Source organism: Drosophila mauritiana, chromosome 2R (genome assembly GCF_004382145.1).
Source record: "Drosophila mauritiana strain mau12 chromosome 2R, ASM438214v1, whole genome shotgun sequence".
Classification (NCBI taxonomy): domain Eukaryota; kingdom Metazoa; phylum Arthropoda; class Insecta; order Diptera; family Drosophilidae; genus Drosophila; species Drosophila mauritiana.
The window spans coordinates 11,414,676-11,430,147 of NC_046668.1; the positions used below are offsets into that span (position 1 = coordinate 11,414,676).

General features: G+C 42.9%; 2 protein-coding genes across 3 annotated transcripts in view; both read left to right on the forward strand.

Moving 5' to 3' along the window:
- LOC117137412 overlaps window positions 1-1,079 on the forward strand; it is a 1,362-nt gene extending 283 nt beyond the window's left edge. The window contains exons 2-6 of the mRNA XM_033298841.1: window positions 241-249; window positions 315-406; window positions 473-628; window positions 686-853; window positions 924-1,079. Coding sequence (XP_033154732.1) covers window positions 359-406; window positions 473-628; window positions 686-853; window positions 924-1,079 — 528 coding nt within the window. The 5' untranslated portion in view covers window positions 241-249; window positions 315-358. The remainder of the gene's footprint in view (window positions 1-240; window positions 250-314; window positions 407-472; window positions 629-685; window positions 854-923) is intronic.
- Window positions 1,080-3,091: 2,012 nt separating this feature from the next.
- Window positions 3,092-14,387, forward strand: LOC117136559 (protein suppressor 2 of zeste). 2 transcript variants are annotated; one of them, XM_033297512.1, is made up of 6 exons: window positions 3,092-3,388; window positions 5,865-6,078; window positions 6,427-6,679; window positions 6,763-7,003; window positions 7,547-10,931; window positions 12,284-14,387. In XM_033297512.1, exons 2-5 carry the CDS (start codon window positions 5,916-5,918, stop codon window positions 10,922-10,924), a joined length of 4,035 nt encoding a protein of 1,344 aa, XP_033153403.1. In that variant the 5' UTR covers window positions 3,092-3,388; window positions 5,865-5,915; the 3' UTR covers window positions 10,925-10,931; window positions 12,284-14,387. The 2 variants fall into 2 exon arrangements, with proteins under 2 accessions (XP_033153403.1, XP_033153404.1); XM_033297513.1 differs by lacking the exon at window positions 3,092-3,388 and adding an exon at window positions 3,695-3,790.
- Window positions 14,388-15,472: the final 1,085 nt, after the last annotated feature.

Here is a 15,472-nt window from a genome sequence, read left to right on the forward strand (position 1 = left end):
ATTCAAAAGATGTTTTTCTGCAGCGTAAAAGTATTGAAAATATATCAGTTTTAATAACTTAATATTGGCAGTACTTTGGATTCGTATTCGGAGATACTCTTTTTCATATAACCTTTTTATATTTTGTTTTCCCACCAACAAATTGTAATTGTAAATTCATAGATACCCGAATAGTACGTCATATATGTTATAACACAATTTCATATCTGAAAACAGTAATCAGTTTTTAACATTTAATAGCTCTTTTAGGTAATTGCCGATTAAAGTGTAATTTGTCTTTGACAATTATAAGCGGCTTAGTTTTTGGCATTTAGCTCAGTTGTCCATAAAACCTCGACACTTCAAAGTGAATAGGAACATGCATTTTTCCGTTGGGTTTCTAGTGACCATACTTTCAATCAGGAAGGTAAAACTTCAATCAAACTACGAAAATAATGACTGCAGGTTGTACATATACATACATACGTTGCAGGTCCATTCTCTAGTTGAAATAACGAACTTTAAGTGTGAGTCATTGGATCGAAACTTTTCCAACTTCGAGTACTGTCGCCTAAAATCTGTGAACCGGACGTACAAATACATTTCCCTTAAGGTCAATCTCTTCCAAACTCCCGTGAATCAAGTTAAGGTATGCCGTTATTTACTTACTTCATAACAGCTCCTTTAACTATTAACTGCGGATTAGGTTAATACGGCTCTTTATAAGCGCTTGAATGGCTATAAGCCCTTTCTCTACAATGTAACTGTAGACGGATGCAAATTTTTGAAAAACCAGAACTCAAGTCCCGTTTCTAAGTACATCTTCGGTATTTTCAAAGACGTCTCCAATATAAACCATTTCTGCCCCTACGACGTACGTAAGACAAAACAAAAAACATCTGCATTTCGCTACTGTTTTAAATATATATATTTTTCTGTTTCAGCATGACATATTTGTGGAAAAGCTATCAGCAGAGAATATTAATTTTCAAATAACGAAAATTCTTCCTTTTCCTGAAGGAAAATATATGGTTCAAATGCACTGGTTCGCCTATGAAATTAACCGAGCTACAATTCGATTACATTATACACTCACATAAGATAAATATATTCAAACAGAACCAGACAAGTTTTAACTTTTCATGTGAAACAAAACATCGCTGTGCAAATATCAAATTCATTCGAAATCTACAGACTGGAACGCTTCAATAATTATAATGTTATTATGACTACTATTTAAAGCACTCATTATACCCGTTAATCGTACATTAAAAGGGTTCGTTAAAAAGTAATTGTAACTGGTAGAAGAAAACGATAGTGACCATATAAAGGATATATATTCTTGATCAGGATTAATAGCCGACTATGTCCGTCTTTTTTTCATTTTTTGTATCTTGTAAAACTCTATCGCCAAAAAACTATGGCATTATGTTATGTTCTTTGAAATGTGTTCCGTAAAATATAAAATGAAGAGTATTCTAACACGGAAATTTTCACAAATGAACTGAAATATATGTATGTACCCGACTTAACAAGGTTGATGGATTTAAAAAGCTGAGATAGACACTAAATAGCTATTGCCACATTAATATACTAGTAAATTATATCTACTTATATATATATGTATGTATGTATATATGTATTTATGAAAGCGTTGTTTCAGGCCTTAGTGAATGTATAGCTCGTTCTTGAAAGTCCTGTAAGGACTTGTAAGGACCCCAAACCTTAAAGATGATTGGAAAACTTCTATACTTAAGGTAGCTCTAAAATATACCTTATACATACATACATTTACATATCTGTTTCCACAAGGACAAATTATGATTTCCCATAAATGTATTGGCATTTCATTAAAATGTGCATGCAACTAATTCATCGACAAGTCGGATTAAAATGCCGTATTTCGCGATGAATGGGTTAGAAATACAAAAGAGAAAGCTTAAGTAGAGTTCCTCGACTCTCAAGTACCCATTACGAGGGAGAAAATCGAATATTTTGTTGTCATATCAAGAGAAATTAGCAAGACTAATACTAATCAAAATCTGCATCTAATCTGCAACTAATTTCAGTTCTTATAGTTCCAGACAGTCGTGTAGAGGAATTGACATAATCAGCTCGACTCGGATAGTGATCCTGATCAAAAATTTACCTCCCTTTACACCTTTACGGTGTACCTCCTCAAAATAAAGGGTATATTTTCTTTTTAAATTGTTTTGATTAATACTAGCATCACTCCTCTAGGGCAACGTGGGCTTCAGACAGACTTCTGTGATTAACAGGAAGCTTCTCTTTGAATGAATGCACAAATGGGAATACAAATTGCTGAAACAGGCTCCAATATTTATACCCTGCTTTCAGTAACGATCTGAGCTGCTATATCTTTTTGGCATATGGTAAAAACTGAAGTTTACTTGTGTATATAGACCACATAACAATACATTGCAAAGAAAACCTAATTCTTCGAGATTGCGTGGAAAATGCGGTGTCATTTGCGAAATTGTTATTATCTTTTATCATTGAGACGACGGCATGAAATCACTTTGTGTAGAACGCGCGAAATATTATTCAAGGACAATGCCAAAGTCCTTTGAAATGCAAATTTTCCATTCTGTTTTGCCGTTTTCCCCCTTTTTTGCATCGGAAATCAAGTGGCGGCAAATGATGCGAGAGAACGCACTTTGCATATGGCCAAAAACAGGTTCGTCGCGGATTTCAACAAAATGAAATGCCAACGGCAGACCAACAAAAAAAGGAGAAAAAATCTGCGAAAACGGGCATTTTTGTGTTAATTATAAACGCCAAGGCCAATACACGGGCACACTGCACGCACATACATACGAATATGTGCGTTAATCTCTCTCATTTGACAGTTGGATTCAATTAGAAACGACGCCACCCACACAGTTACAGAGTAAGCTCAATTCGTGAGAGTGCGACGCAGATAGCCTGCTGTTGCCGAGCGTCCCCCTCTTGTCATCTCGCTCGTGCAGCGATACGATAGGCCAGTGGTTGTTCTCTCGTGTTTCACTCGTGCGGCTCTCTCATGCGAGCCGAGCGATTTTGGGCAGCGACAGCGCCAGCAGGTCTAATTTGAATCAGTCTGTGGAAACTTTTCGTGCCGTGCACTTTGTGAAACGGAACGGAGAATATATTTTTGTCGTGGCGCGAGCTCAAACGAGTGCGAGAGGGAGAGAGCGCGAGAGTGTGTGACAGAGAAGCAGCGAAAATCTGTGCGTGTACGAGAAATCGATAACAGCAGCTGAAGTGACAGAAGAAGAAGACGAAAAGGCAGTGGAGTAATCGAAAGCGTGTGTGTGTCGGTGTCGGCGAATGGATTTGTTTTAATGGAAAATCCAAAGGGAATGTGCTACAGAGGAAAACTCTTCAAGTAACAACGCAATTGCTTTGAGTACGTATGCGGGAAATAAAAACCAAAAAGGAAAGGGAACATGAAATTTTCCCTCTCACATGTATGGGTGAAAATTTTGTAAACACAAATGCCCTGGTGTGCGTGCGTGTTATTCTCGCCGCGTATTGGAATTTTCGTCGTGCGGCGAAAACGTCGACAGTCGGCGAAAATGCGCCCGCGCAAAAGTAGAAAGTTTGTTTGTCGTCTCTCTCGCCGCGGCGAATAGATACAATTTTGTGTGTGTCGTGCGCTCTCGCCTAACGGCGAATTGAGCGCGCAAGTGGCAGTTGGGATTTCTCGAATTGGATTTCAGTTGAACTCTGGACGCGGCCGCGGAAAAATCGTACTTCCAGTGGTGTAGCGATTTTACGTAGATTTTCGTCCATGTTTTCGTCTTTTTTTGTGAGTTCATTTTTCGGACAGCCAGCTTGTTGCTTGTGTGTGTGAGCGATGTTGTGATAGAGAGTGGGAGAGAAATGGCGAGTGTGTGTGTAACCACCCTGCGGGCGCCCGTGCCGGTCTAACTGTTATTGTTGTTATTGCATTGCCGACACTTTCAAGCTGTGACCATGTGTGTGTGTGTGTGTGTGGGTTGGTGTGCAAGTGCGCGCCTTTTACGAAATTGCGGCGTATAAACAGAAAGCGGGCTAAGGAAAATCAAGAAAAGCGCTCGCCAGCGACGTCATCAATTTAAGAGCGTCATCAAACGTGGGACTGTCATTTTCCAGCTGAGTGGGCGTAGGCACACGAACGCCAACCACCCACTTTTCTGGCCAACTTTAGTTCAAGCCGCTCGGTCTTTTGTTTTTGTTTTGTTCGCTTTTTGTTTTGCTAGCACAGCCTCCGTTCTTCTGCCTCCCCTTCTCCCAGCCATGCCACCCTACTCTTTGCGTGCCATTTTCGCGTGAGCGGCAAACGAAAATAATCGAAAGGCAACGGAGACAAAAAATGGGCGAAGCGATGCGACTTTTGGTTGCGCTATGCGATGGGCGTTTTTGATGGGGTGGCTGTGGATTAAAAGTGCTTAAATTTGAAGAATACTTAGTTAAATAATGAATAATGCAGTGCCAAATTCAGTCACGTTTCAACAAACTTCAACTTACTGGCCGTACTGACTGAATTGAGGGGAATAAAGATGGCCTATTCCAGAAAAAAACATCATTTACACGCAATTTTGTTTCTTATTATGCAAATGCGGGAATATCTAATGCAAATTAAGGAAAAGCGTTCAGCTAAAAGAAATTGCTTTGCGCATAATTATTTATCATACTGATGATAATTAGTTGGTTTACTGTACTTACTACAGCTCAACAGTTTTATCCAAAGTATTCACTTTGAAATGCAAATCTTGTTGATCGAATTACAGCCTTTTCTTTTAATTTTACATGTTGGTAATTAACATATTGTAAAAATATATAGAAATATATATATACTGAATATTGTATTGAGTTATAAGCTTTTATGAAACTTTTCTAAAGGGGTTTGCGAATATTGACTTAGATTTCCAAATCTTGGGTACACTAATTGTTAAACACAAGTACTTGAACAATAGTCCCAAGAGTAACTTGAAGTTTTCCCTGGTTTCCTAGTAGCTATCCGAACAACCTGCTGATCCACTATGCCCTGAACTTTGCCCTGAACTCTCGGCTGCCTGCCATCAACTCGCAATCATCGTCAGGGCATCGCCATAATGATGAAAATTCAGTTTCCACTGGTGTGCAGGGCACAAAAGCGTAATTTTCGTAGTTTTATGGCGGGCAAGGAGGGGTCTGAAGCGATGGGGCAGAAAGGGGGGGCGCCAAGCTAAAACTAGCTTCAAGTACACCGTCGAGTGCACATCGCTTTCTGTGCGCTTCTCTCGGCTCTTCTCGGCTTCTCTCGGTAGGTGCCCTCTGTGGCACGAAGGGCGTACGAAAGACCAAAGACCCCACCTCCCAGAGCCCGTAGCCCCCCCTGCTTGCCACCCGCCCACAAAGTTGCTACTTTTGTGTTCTGTTTTGTTTTTTATTCTATTTTTTATTCATATTTTTGTGAGCTGCAAGCACATTGTTCCGATTCATGGATATGGATGGCTGCCTTACTAGTCTAAAGTTTTCTGTATTGTGCGAGTGTGCTGACGTTGCCATATCTTTTGGGACAAGATACAGATACACGGTTGATATATCTGGCTCTGTGGCTTTTTTGTTGACGAGCGACAACCACAAATGTCGACAACAATGATGATGACGATGATGGTGATGGTGATGTTCATGCTGATGGGATTGTGTGCTGGCTGTTGGTTCTCACAGTTGTGTGTCTTTTTCCTAGTTTTTACTTGGCCCCTGTTACCCCGTTTCCTTTGTGCCCTCGTCATAATTATGGAAAGACCCTAACAGTTGATTAGCCATCATCAGTTGTCACACTAGTGTCACTTGTTGAGCACATGCCAAACATGGATATGACGAGTCCCTAACCCCCATCCTTGTCCCTCTTCCAGGACACCATTGAAAGAGGCTGCTAGGAGTAAGTATTGAGAATAGACAGGAAGATGCACCTGCAAAACACGCACAACACAATGGAATCACACGCCGCAATGGATGCCACATCCCCAGCTTCCCGGGATGTCCGGCAGTTCCATGATCTGATAACGTGCCGACTTTGTCGCGGTTACATGATCGATCCAACCACTGTGGATTACTGCTATCATACCTGTAAGTAGTCTTAGATTTCAAAGAGTATCTTTAATATACGTGTAAAACCAATATCTTGTATTAATTGCATGTAATTTGATCTTTAATTGATTGATTGATACCCTGCCCGAATATCCTTTGTGATTCACTTTTACCTTTTTAAAGTTCTTTAATAAATTTAAGGTTCGAAAATCATGATTTACAATATTGAGATCTCAAGTTAGATCTTAAAATTTAAGTTCATTACTTTAGAATGTTGTTAGAAAGCATGGAAGCAACTTCTTGTAGTTCTTAAGCCAAAATAAATGTTTATATATCTTAGATCATTAAACATATTGTGTTTCGGTTTGATCTATAATTTCTCAACAGATTGCCGGAGTTGCATACTAAAGCACCTGCTGCGAGCGGTTTACTGTCCGGAATGTAAAGCCAGCGGTGGCAAGGAAATCAATGAATTGAATCTGAAATCGGATGATACGTTGCGATCGCTGATCTATAAGCTAGTGCCGGGACTCTATCAAAGGGAGTGCAAGGAGCTGGCAGAATTCAAGGAGCAGCACGATTTGGTGGATGAACAAGCGACTGATGAACAGGAGTTCTTCACCACCACGGAACTTATAAGGTAGGTTTCAGCTAAATGCTAACAACGCTTAAACGTGTAAAACTAACCAACTTGTTGCTTTACTTTTCGTTCATATCAATCAGCTTATCCCTGGAATACCATCCCGCCATGCTGCATCAGTGTAGTCCTGGCGAGGTGCCGCCCACTATTTACCTGCAATGTGCCGCCGGATTACCTGTGGAGCTACTGAAAAGGTTCCTCTGCTCCAAGTACAACATAGAGACGGACAATGGTCTGGTGGAAGTGGAGGTGACATACAAGGATGAGGTACTGCCTTCCAATTTCACACTGATGGACGTGGCCTACTGTTACAACTGGAGCCGGGTAAGTGATGTTTTACTTAAATAGAAATATTAGTGCATTTTTATAATGACAATGGCTTAAGAATGTAAAGGGATTTAACTGCAATGAAGGGACAATGCAATTTTAAAATTTTTAAATTAAGTACGGGTTTAAGTACTTACGCTATTTTTCCAGTTGTCAATTAGTGCAATGAAATGTATTCTTCAGATGGATGACTATTTGATTCCGTAAGCCACAGAAACTACGTAACAATAAGGAGGGAAAACAGGGTTGAAACTTCTCACTTGATCTGCGGTCATCCGACTGCCAAATTAGACCTTGAAAACATATCCATCTTATCATTATCGGTCAGTTTTAAGTGCTATATACGCCCTTTTTTCTTTTGTTCAGGGGGCGGTGTATTGTCCCTTTTTGCGGTTTATCCCAATAACCCGATAGATTTTCGCAAGGGGAAACCCAATCCAATTGTGCCGGCAGTTTAGCGTTCAATGTCCACTTTCAATTTTCCACCCTTGTCAACCTGCCCTTTTTCCATCTATTTCTCCCCTCTCCGAATCCATTTAGGAATCGCCCATGGCCTTCTGCTACCGGATTCTGCTTTACGACAACGAGCAAGCAAAAAACGATGAGAACAACCTATCCAGGATTAACCAGGACATTGAACCAGAGCATTCGGTACGTCGCTCCAAGTCGGCCAAATCGGTGACCTTTGCCGAGGACCTGGAATCGGAAATAGACTCCGGTTCTCCGCGTTCCAAGGTACGGTGTAAGACTCCGCCAAAAGTTTCTCCCTCGTCGAAAAACAAACGATTGACGTCGAGTAAACGGGATGCGGAACCTGAAAGTCCGGTGAGTAACTTCAAAAGTCTGCGAAGCAACGACATGCGGTACAGTGATTACGCCGTGTCCAAAGTTAAAAGTGAGCCGGAACAAGAGCAGTTCCTTTTGCCGAGAGAACGGGAACAACAGCCACTGGAGGCCAACACTAATATAGTGGTCAGCATTCCACCCTCGCAGCTCAGAAAGTCCTACGTTGATGCCGAGGATTTTGAGCTGAAGACAGCAAATCGAAAGGGAGTGGGCCATTTGCCCAAACTGAAGATCGAACTGAACAGCATGAAGAGCAAGCTGAGTATGCCATTATCGGCGGGTCCGCGACTGGAGGATACCTCCTGCTCCTCAACCTCCTCAGCTCAACAACTCGATCTGGAGACCTACGCCAAGAACATTGGCTTGAAGCCCATTGAGCAGCCTTTGCAGCAGAGTGCATCCAATCCCGATAGCAAATACAGTCCCAATGCCTCGCCCATGTCTTCGTGCTCCAGTTCGACCAACGGATCCAGCGGCAGTCTGGGCACAGCCGATGCCAGTACATCGACCAGCACGTCCGGTTCCCATCGCAAGCGCAAGAAGAAGCACTCCAAGGAGCCAAAGGATGCGAATGGCAAGCGGAAAAAGTTACACGCTGAGATCAGCTCGCAAACGGATGGGAAAATGAAGGTGAAGATTACGGCCAAACCCAATCATAAGCTGGATTTCAAGAGGTCCCATTCACTGGCCAGTGGAGAGTTGGATCTGCAGAAGTTGAAATTGGACAGTACTAGTACTTCCGAAGCCCTGAATCGCACATTGGGCGAGGAGGCGCGGAGTATCAACAGCCTGGTGGTGGGTGGAGCACCCACACCGCCATCCACGCCCACCGCCGAACCAGAACAGCAGCAACAACACCCACAACAACAACAGCAGCAGCAGCAACAGCAACAGCAGTTTGTGGTGCTGCCAAAAATAAAGGATCTAACCTTGCCCACATCACCACCTCTGCCGCCCAGTTTATTCAAAGCCTATACACCCAGCACGACGCCAACTGCTCCACTTACGGTGCCCGGCGGAAAGCCCAAGCAGCAGCAACAGCAATTGCCACAGCAACCTCAAGCTGTACTACAGCAAAGCCTGGCTAAAACGAACCCCGCCAAACCGCCGCTGAGTAGCAACAATAATCGCAAGCCAAACAGTGGACACTTTGCGGTGCCACAGGCACCAACCCACCGGAATATGTACCACATGCAACGCTACCAGTCCACACCCAGTTCGATTGCCAGTGCGGCCAACAAGATGCCAAAGCGATCCATGTCCCTGGACGAATCGCATCCGGCCAAGCAGGCGAGATTGAGCCAGGCTCAGGCGATGGCCAGCAGTTATGCAGCCAAGCTGCATATGCAGACTACAAACCAGGCCAAAAGTCAGGCGGCCGCCTTTCTGCCCAATCCCCAGATGCGATCCTATGGTCTTCCCGACCTGGGCAGCAAGCCAACGCTGCCACTGTTGTGCCCGGCCAACAGTTCGAGCCAAGTGACGATTACGCCAAGGCCCAGAGCCACACCGTCGATTTATTCCTTCTCGGAGCCAAATATCCATGTGCCTGCACTGGAAATAGTGCGATTGCCGGTGAATAAGCAGAGTGCAGGAGGCAAGGGTCTAACGATGCCACCACTTAGCCCGCCGGCAACGTCCAGTGCCCGCCTGATGGGACCACCAGCGGCTCTGCCCAAACAGGCTGGAGGACATGGTGCGACCAAGCGGAGCTGCCAAATGCCGACAATGCCAATGCCGTTGCCGCTGCCGCTGCCCATGCCGATGACCACGATTCCGGCGATTGTCAAGTCGCCGCCACTGTCAGTTGCGCTCAGTGGCCAGAGGAACAACAAGGGCAACTCCTCGAACTCAAGTGCTTATCGCACATCACCGCCTGCATTAATAAATCTGCGCAACACAGCCGCTCCACAGCACTCGTTTCCATCAAAGTCGAGCCCAAAGGTGGAAGCCAATTCAAAGAAATCCCCGCCAGCAGCTGGCTGCCAAGGCAAAACCAATGGCACTGCCGCATTGGACAAGTCCAAAACGAGTTTGCGCGAGTTTCGGCCAGCAGTGCAGGCGGCTGTAACAGCAACAGCAACCACATCGGCCACCACTGCAGCGGGAGCAGGAGCAGGAGCAGGAACAGCATTAGCCAAGGATGCCGATATACTTGATTTATCAGCTAACCCGGGAAGGAGCAACAATGACGCCAAATTGGCGCCCAACTCACCGCCCGCTGGCAACAACAACAACAATAATAACAACAACAATAATAATAACAATAACAACAGCACAAGCAACAGCCTGGAGGCCGCCTTAAACAAAATCAAACAGAATATATCGGCGAACAGCAATGGTGGACCATCGACCACTTCTGGCGGTAACTCGAATGGTACAACCAACGGCGATGATCTACAGAATCTGCATATGCTCTCGGAATCGGCAACGGCCAGGGAGAAGATCTCCATAAAGGCCGCCAGCAGTGGAAACGGCAGTGGTAGCACTGGTAGTTCCGCCAAACCCAAGAATGCCAATGCATTGGTAAGACCACAGAATGCCTCAGTTAGGAGCATACCCAATCCATCGGCTTTGGCATTCCGCAATCAGCCAGCTGCTGCCAGCACGGCAGCCAGCATTAGCAAACCGTTGACAGTTAGTGCTGAGGAAAAGATGAAGGTTTCCACCAGCAATCCGGGATCACTGAGCCCCACCAACACGGGCAGTGGCAGCTCAAGCGGCAGCTCTGGATGCAGTGCAGCCACCTCGCCGCGGGCAATGACCAAGAAACCCACGACCATCGATCAAGTGGCGGCCAATTTGAATATTCGCGCCGAGGCCAAGGCCGCTGCTCTCGCCGAGGAGGCACCACCCGTTCTCAGTTCCAATGCGGCCAAATCCCCGGAGTTGGCCAAAACGACGACAACGGTTGCGTTGAGGCCAGAGCCCAAGGAGACGCCCATCACTGTTTCGGCGGCCAGCACTCTGCTGACCATCCCGTCCGCGGTTTCCAGTGTGTCCGCAGTGCCGGAATCCATGGCCAAGCCACCCGTACAGATTGCCAATGCTCCGGTGGCGAGTTCCGCTTAGTCACAAGGTGAGTGTTGCACTGATTTCTATTGGTTAAGGGTTTCTGATAAGCGTACAATTATGAAATATATGTAGAGTCATTCAGATTCCATAAATAACTAGAATCCGCTGTTGTTGAATAACTTAAGTTAAGTTTAACTAACAAAACTCGAACTTCCCGTTTTTGGAATTTTGTTCAACACTTAATCTTCGTTCCTCAATATTGTTTTGTATTTTTGGATTATATGTATCTACATATTATATTTGTAGTTTCTTAATGGTTTTTATTTGGAATGTGATCTGTTCGCTGGCCAGTAGGTGAGATGATTTGGTTACCACCTAATTCCGGCGATCTAATGTTTAAGTTTCCTCATTTGATTGCTTTTCTTTTTAGCGATTCATTGTGACCTTTTCAACTCTACGCTACATTAGGAAAACAAACTCTTCTGTGAGAGCCAGTTGTCTTGAACCCTAGTTCTTCGGTGCTTTCCACCTCCCTTATGAGTTGGCTATATAATTTTTCTTTTTGGCGCATTTCCCACACTGGATGGAATTGAGACTCAAATTATACAAATTACATTTCGTGTTTTGCGTTTTCTTTGCCTCGATTTTCTTGCCGATGTTGTGTTGTTTGTGTGTTTGTTCCTTTTCTGCTTTGGCTTTTCTCAAGTAGACATTATACACAAATAATGTATCTTCTTCCACGTACTCTCTCGCCCTCTCTCTCCCTCTGCACCCATCTCGCTCTGTTTGTCGTTCGTCACTTCGGCAGCGGTCGTGGTCGGTCATTCATACGCTTTGCTTTTATTTTAGACGTTACTACACACTGAGTTTTGACTTTTTCGCTGTGTTTTTTGTATACCCGTTTGTCGTAGAGCACTAAAGGTATTTTGAACTCGTCTAAGCGTTTTCAGATGATGACAGAAATGAAAGTCTGTCCGTATGCCTGTCCGTCCGTTTCAACATCTGGATTTTATTAGCTATTTTGCTTTACGAAATCTGTCGCTTTTTACAAATTTCAAATGAATAGAAGACACATCTAAGCATCTTTTTACGTTTAATTATGCGTGAACTACATTTTAATTACCCACTTTTCAATGTCAATCAAATTATTCCAACGAAATTTGCAATGTGGTTTTTACAAATCTATGCGATCACTAACACTGAGTATCTTGTAGTCGTATCATTAGACTTTGACAAACATTCTTGTTTTGATATTCGTTTTTTGTTTTGGTTTAGTTGTTTTTTTTTTCCTGTTTTGGTTGGCCTTTTAATGAACATGGGCCGAGTGTAGAGTCATTACATCATTTTGTATTTTCACCCATAGAAAGGCGAATAACATTTTCATTCGTTCTCTTCCCCCTTTCGTTTCTTTTGCAGCGTTTCTTTGGCTGTGCGGAACGCAAATGTATCTTGTGGCGCCGCTGGAGAATCTGCGAAATACCGACAGCAACTGAGGTGATGAAAAACCGTATAAACAACTCCTGTAGCGCAAGTTTTCCAACCTCGCTCCCGAAGAAGAAGTGCAATTTAATCAACCAGTAGAATGGATCATCGTAAGCCTTAGAACTAACCCGAACAACAACACTGAGCAATATCTACAACGCAGTGGAATGTATCTGTCGGATGCGAAAACCGCATCATTTGCATACATATATGCAAACATTTGCAATCGAATTAGTACGCGACTAAATAAATAATCCAAGCAAATTTCAAAAATGCCAGCAACAAAATTCATTAATAATAATAACCCAACTGAGAGAAAGAGAGAAGCGCGAGGAGGAGAATAATAATAATCAAAAGCGCTGGCGTTCGCTGGCATTTTCGAAAGCCGGCAAAAGCAACAACAAAATTAATTATAAAATATCAACAGCAAATATGTGTTAAACCGCGATAAGGTCAGACGAACACAAACACATGCCTTTAGTAGATAGATCTTCGGTTGGCCTTTTGCTTTTTGGGGAAAGTCCAAGCGTAAGCAAGAGAAAAAAAACCTCTACTAATAAATAGCAAAATTAATTTCAAATGCGCGATAGTAAAAGAGTTTATTTTCGAGAAAACCCAAGAAGAGGAAAAACCACAAGCCGATACGAAAACGGAAATCGCATCAGGAATATTTGATTACACACACACACTGAGTGCCGAAAGTGTTTGGCCCACACCCTGCGGAAAAACTGCCACGAAGTGTGAAAATTCGGTGGTAGTGTTGTGTTGGTGGTGGTGTGCTAGCTAGCTGCTAGATTTTTCGAAAGGAACACACTCAGTCGCGTATAGCGAAAGATACAGCCCGATACCCGATACACACACTCACGTTCCTCATCGGGGCGATAAAATTTTAACGATTTTGCGCCGCTTTGAGCGAGCGTGTCAGGCATAAAGATACAAAACAATACTTGGGCATATATAAACAAAAGCAAACAAAGCGGAATGAAAATAATGAAAATAACAAACTCGCACTGGCACAATGCGTATATTTCTATACATATACCCGAATCAATATAAACACATATTTATATATATATATATATATATATATATATATATCTTGTAGATACCTTGTCGCATTAGTTGTTTAAGCGATTTACGTTTAATTGCAGCACGAATTTTGTACATAAATTTAAAAATCGAAGCCAGGCGAAAACAAAATGCCAACCCAGCACTTGGAAATGAATTTTAATTTTTTAGAGCTTCGACCAAATGAAATACTATACACATAAACACGAACAACACACACGCATTATGCAAATATTGATAAACTTCTTCTTATATTTACGATATTCGTACACTCGAAAAAGGCTTTAGATTTTCGTACATTTATTCTCAACTTGCTCTTAGCTGATATTTTTTTGTTTTTGTTATCTTGTATATGGTCTGTACATATTTTAAGCAAAGATTTAACTTTAAAGTTTATAAGGGGAGCAATAGAACCCTGAATTATATGAGTTTCTTAGAGGAATAGCTGGATTTTTAGAATAAGTACATGGTGGCAGATCCACCCCATTGTTTATTCGTATCCGTATCTTTTTGTTGCAACCCCTGTCTGCTGGCAGCATCCCCCTCATGATCGGCGAAAAATTAACATAATTTCCAGGCAATCAAACAAATTGAAGGCCTCGGATCGACCTCCAGCTATTCCAATAATAACTTTGGCTCGACTCCTGATTGTTGTATATTTATTTATTCCTATTATTGAAATATATACATTAAATATATATATATCTAGTTGTATATGCGAGCAAAGGCTCGACTTATTTAAGCTGATATTGTACTGTTCGGACACCTTAACTAAATAAACCTATGAATACTTAAATATAACGCATATATATATGTTTAGAAATCTGATTGTATGCACATCTGTATGTAATACTGTTAGAAAACCCTCGAAATGTAATCCAAAAACAAACACACACACACCCCCACACACACTAAGTTAAATTAGCTGATTTTCGAAAACAATAAAAACATGAAAATGGAACACAGTGTATAACAAATGCGAGTATGGCTTTATATATTTTTTTTTATGGGCTGCGGATAAATCAGGGCGCTCGGCGTCGACAGAAGGTGTCGCCCCCGCTCGAAAGGAAGTCGGCTCAAATTACAGAGCCATCGTTCCAGCGTTCCATGGTGCCATCCTCCTGCTTCCATTCTCGGCCTTGGGGTCCACAAATCACCGATGCCTTGCCAACCCCGCTTGGCCAGCAGTTTACTTGTTGGCATTGCGGATTTCAACGCTTTTCATGGCCCATAAAGGAGTAGTGGGTGGCGGTGGGCGAGCACTTGCCGGAAACATATGGCAGCACGCTAAACCAAAGACCTTTGTCGCCGCCACTGTCGGCTGCACTGTGAACAATTGGGGCTAACTAGTTCGAAGTTCGAAGTAAATAACTTAAGGACTAGGAATTTCAGTCAAGATTTCCAAAAACACGTATGTATAGTACTTAGTTTTTAACTGTACTGAAGTACATACTTACATATATTGAAGATAGATACATAGATAGAAGATACTAAGAAGATACCCTTAATTAGATACTTTTGTCTTGTAAAAAAAAGAGTTATCTAAGAACATTATTCGATTGCATTTCGCAGCAATAGCAATTATCTACATGCTAGACAATCAAATAGATCTGATTTTTGCGAGTGTGCTCACTGTGACTCCCCCACAAAAGCCGCAGAGTCCTGCCGCAGTTGCTGCCACATAACGGGACACGTGCCAGAGCACCACCCACAGAAGCAACACCCACCACCCCCCACCCAACCGCTCGAGCCCAGCGGCGTAACCTTCTGCAAGGGCGACTGCCGCCGAAGCCAAGGATTCACGAGGACGAAGGCACAAGGACGAAGGCGAACCGAAGGAAGCTTCAGTAAGCGGCAGCTTATGAGTTTCTTCTTTTTTCGCCATGTACATATACATATGTATGTGTGCACCAGCCAACTGAAGCAGCGAATTCGAATCAGCGATGGCAGCGTGATAAGGGATAAGCTAGTTAAAAGTTTATAAGCTATCTACAAACCGCTAAAGAGACACATTGCAAATCCATTAGGAAACCATGAGGATAATTGAATGTCGCA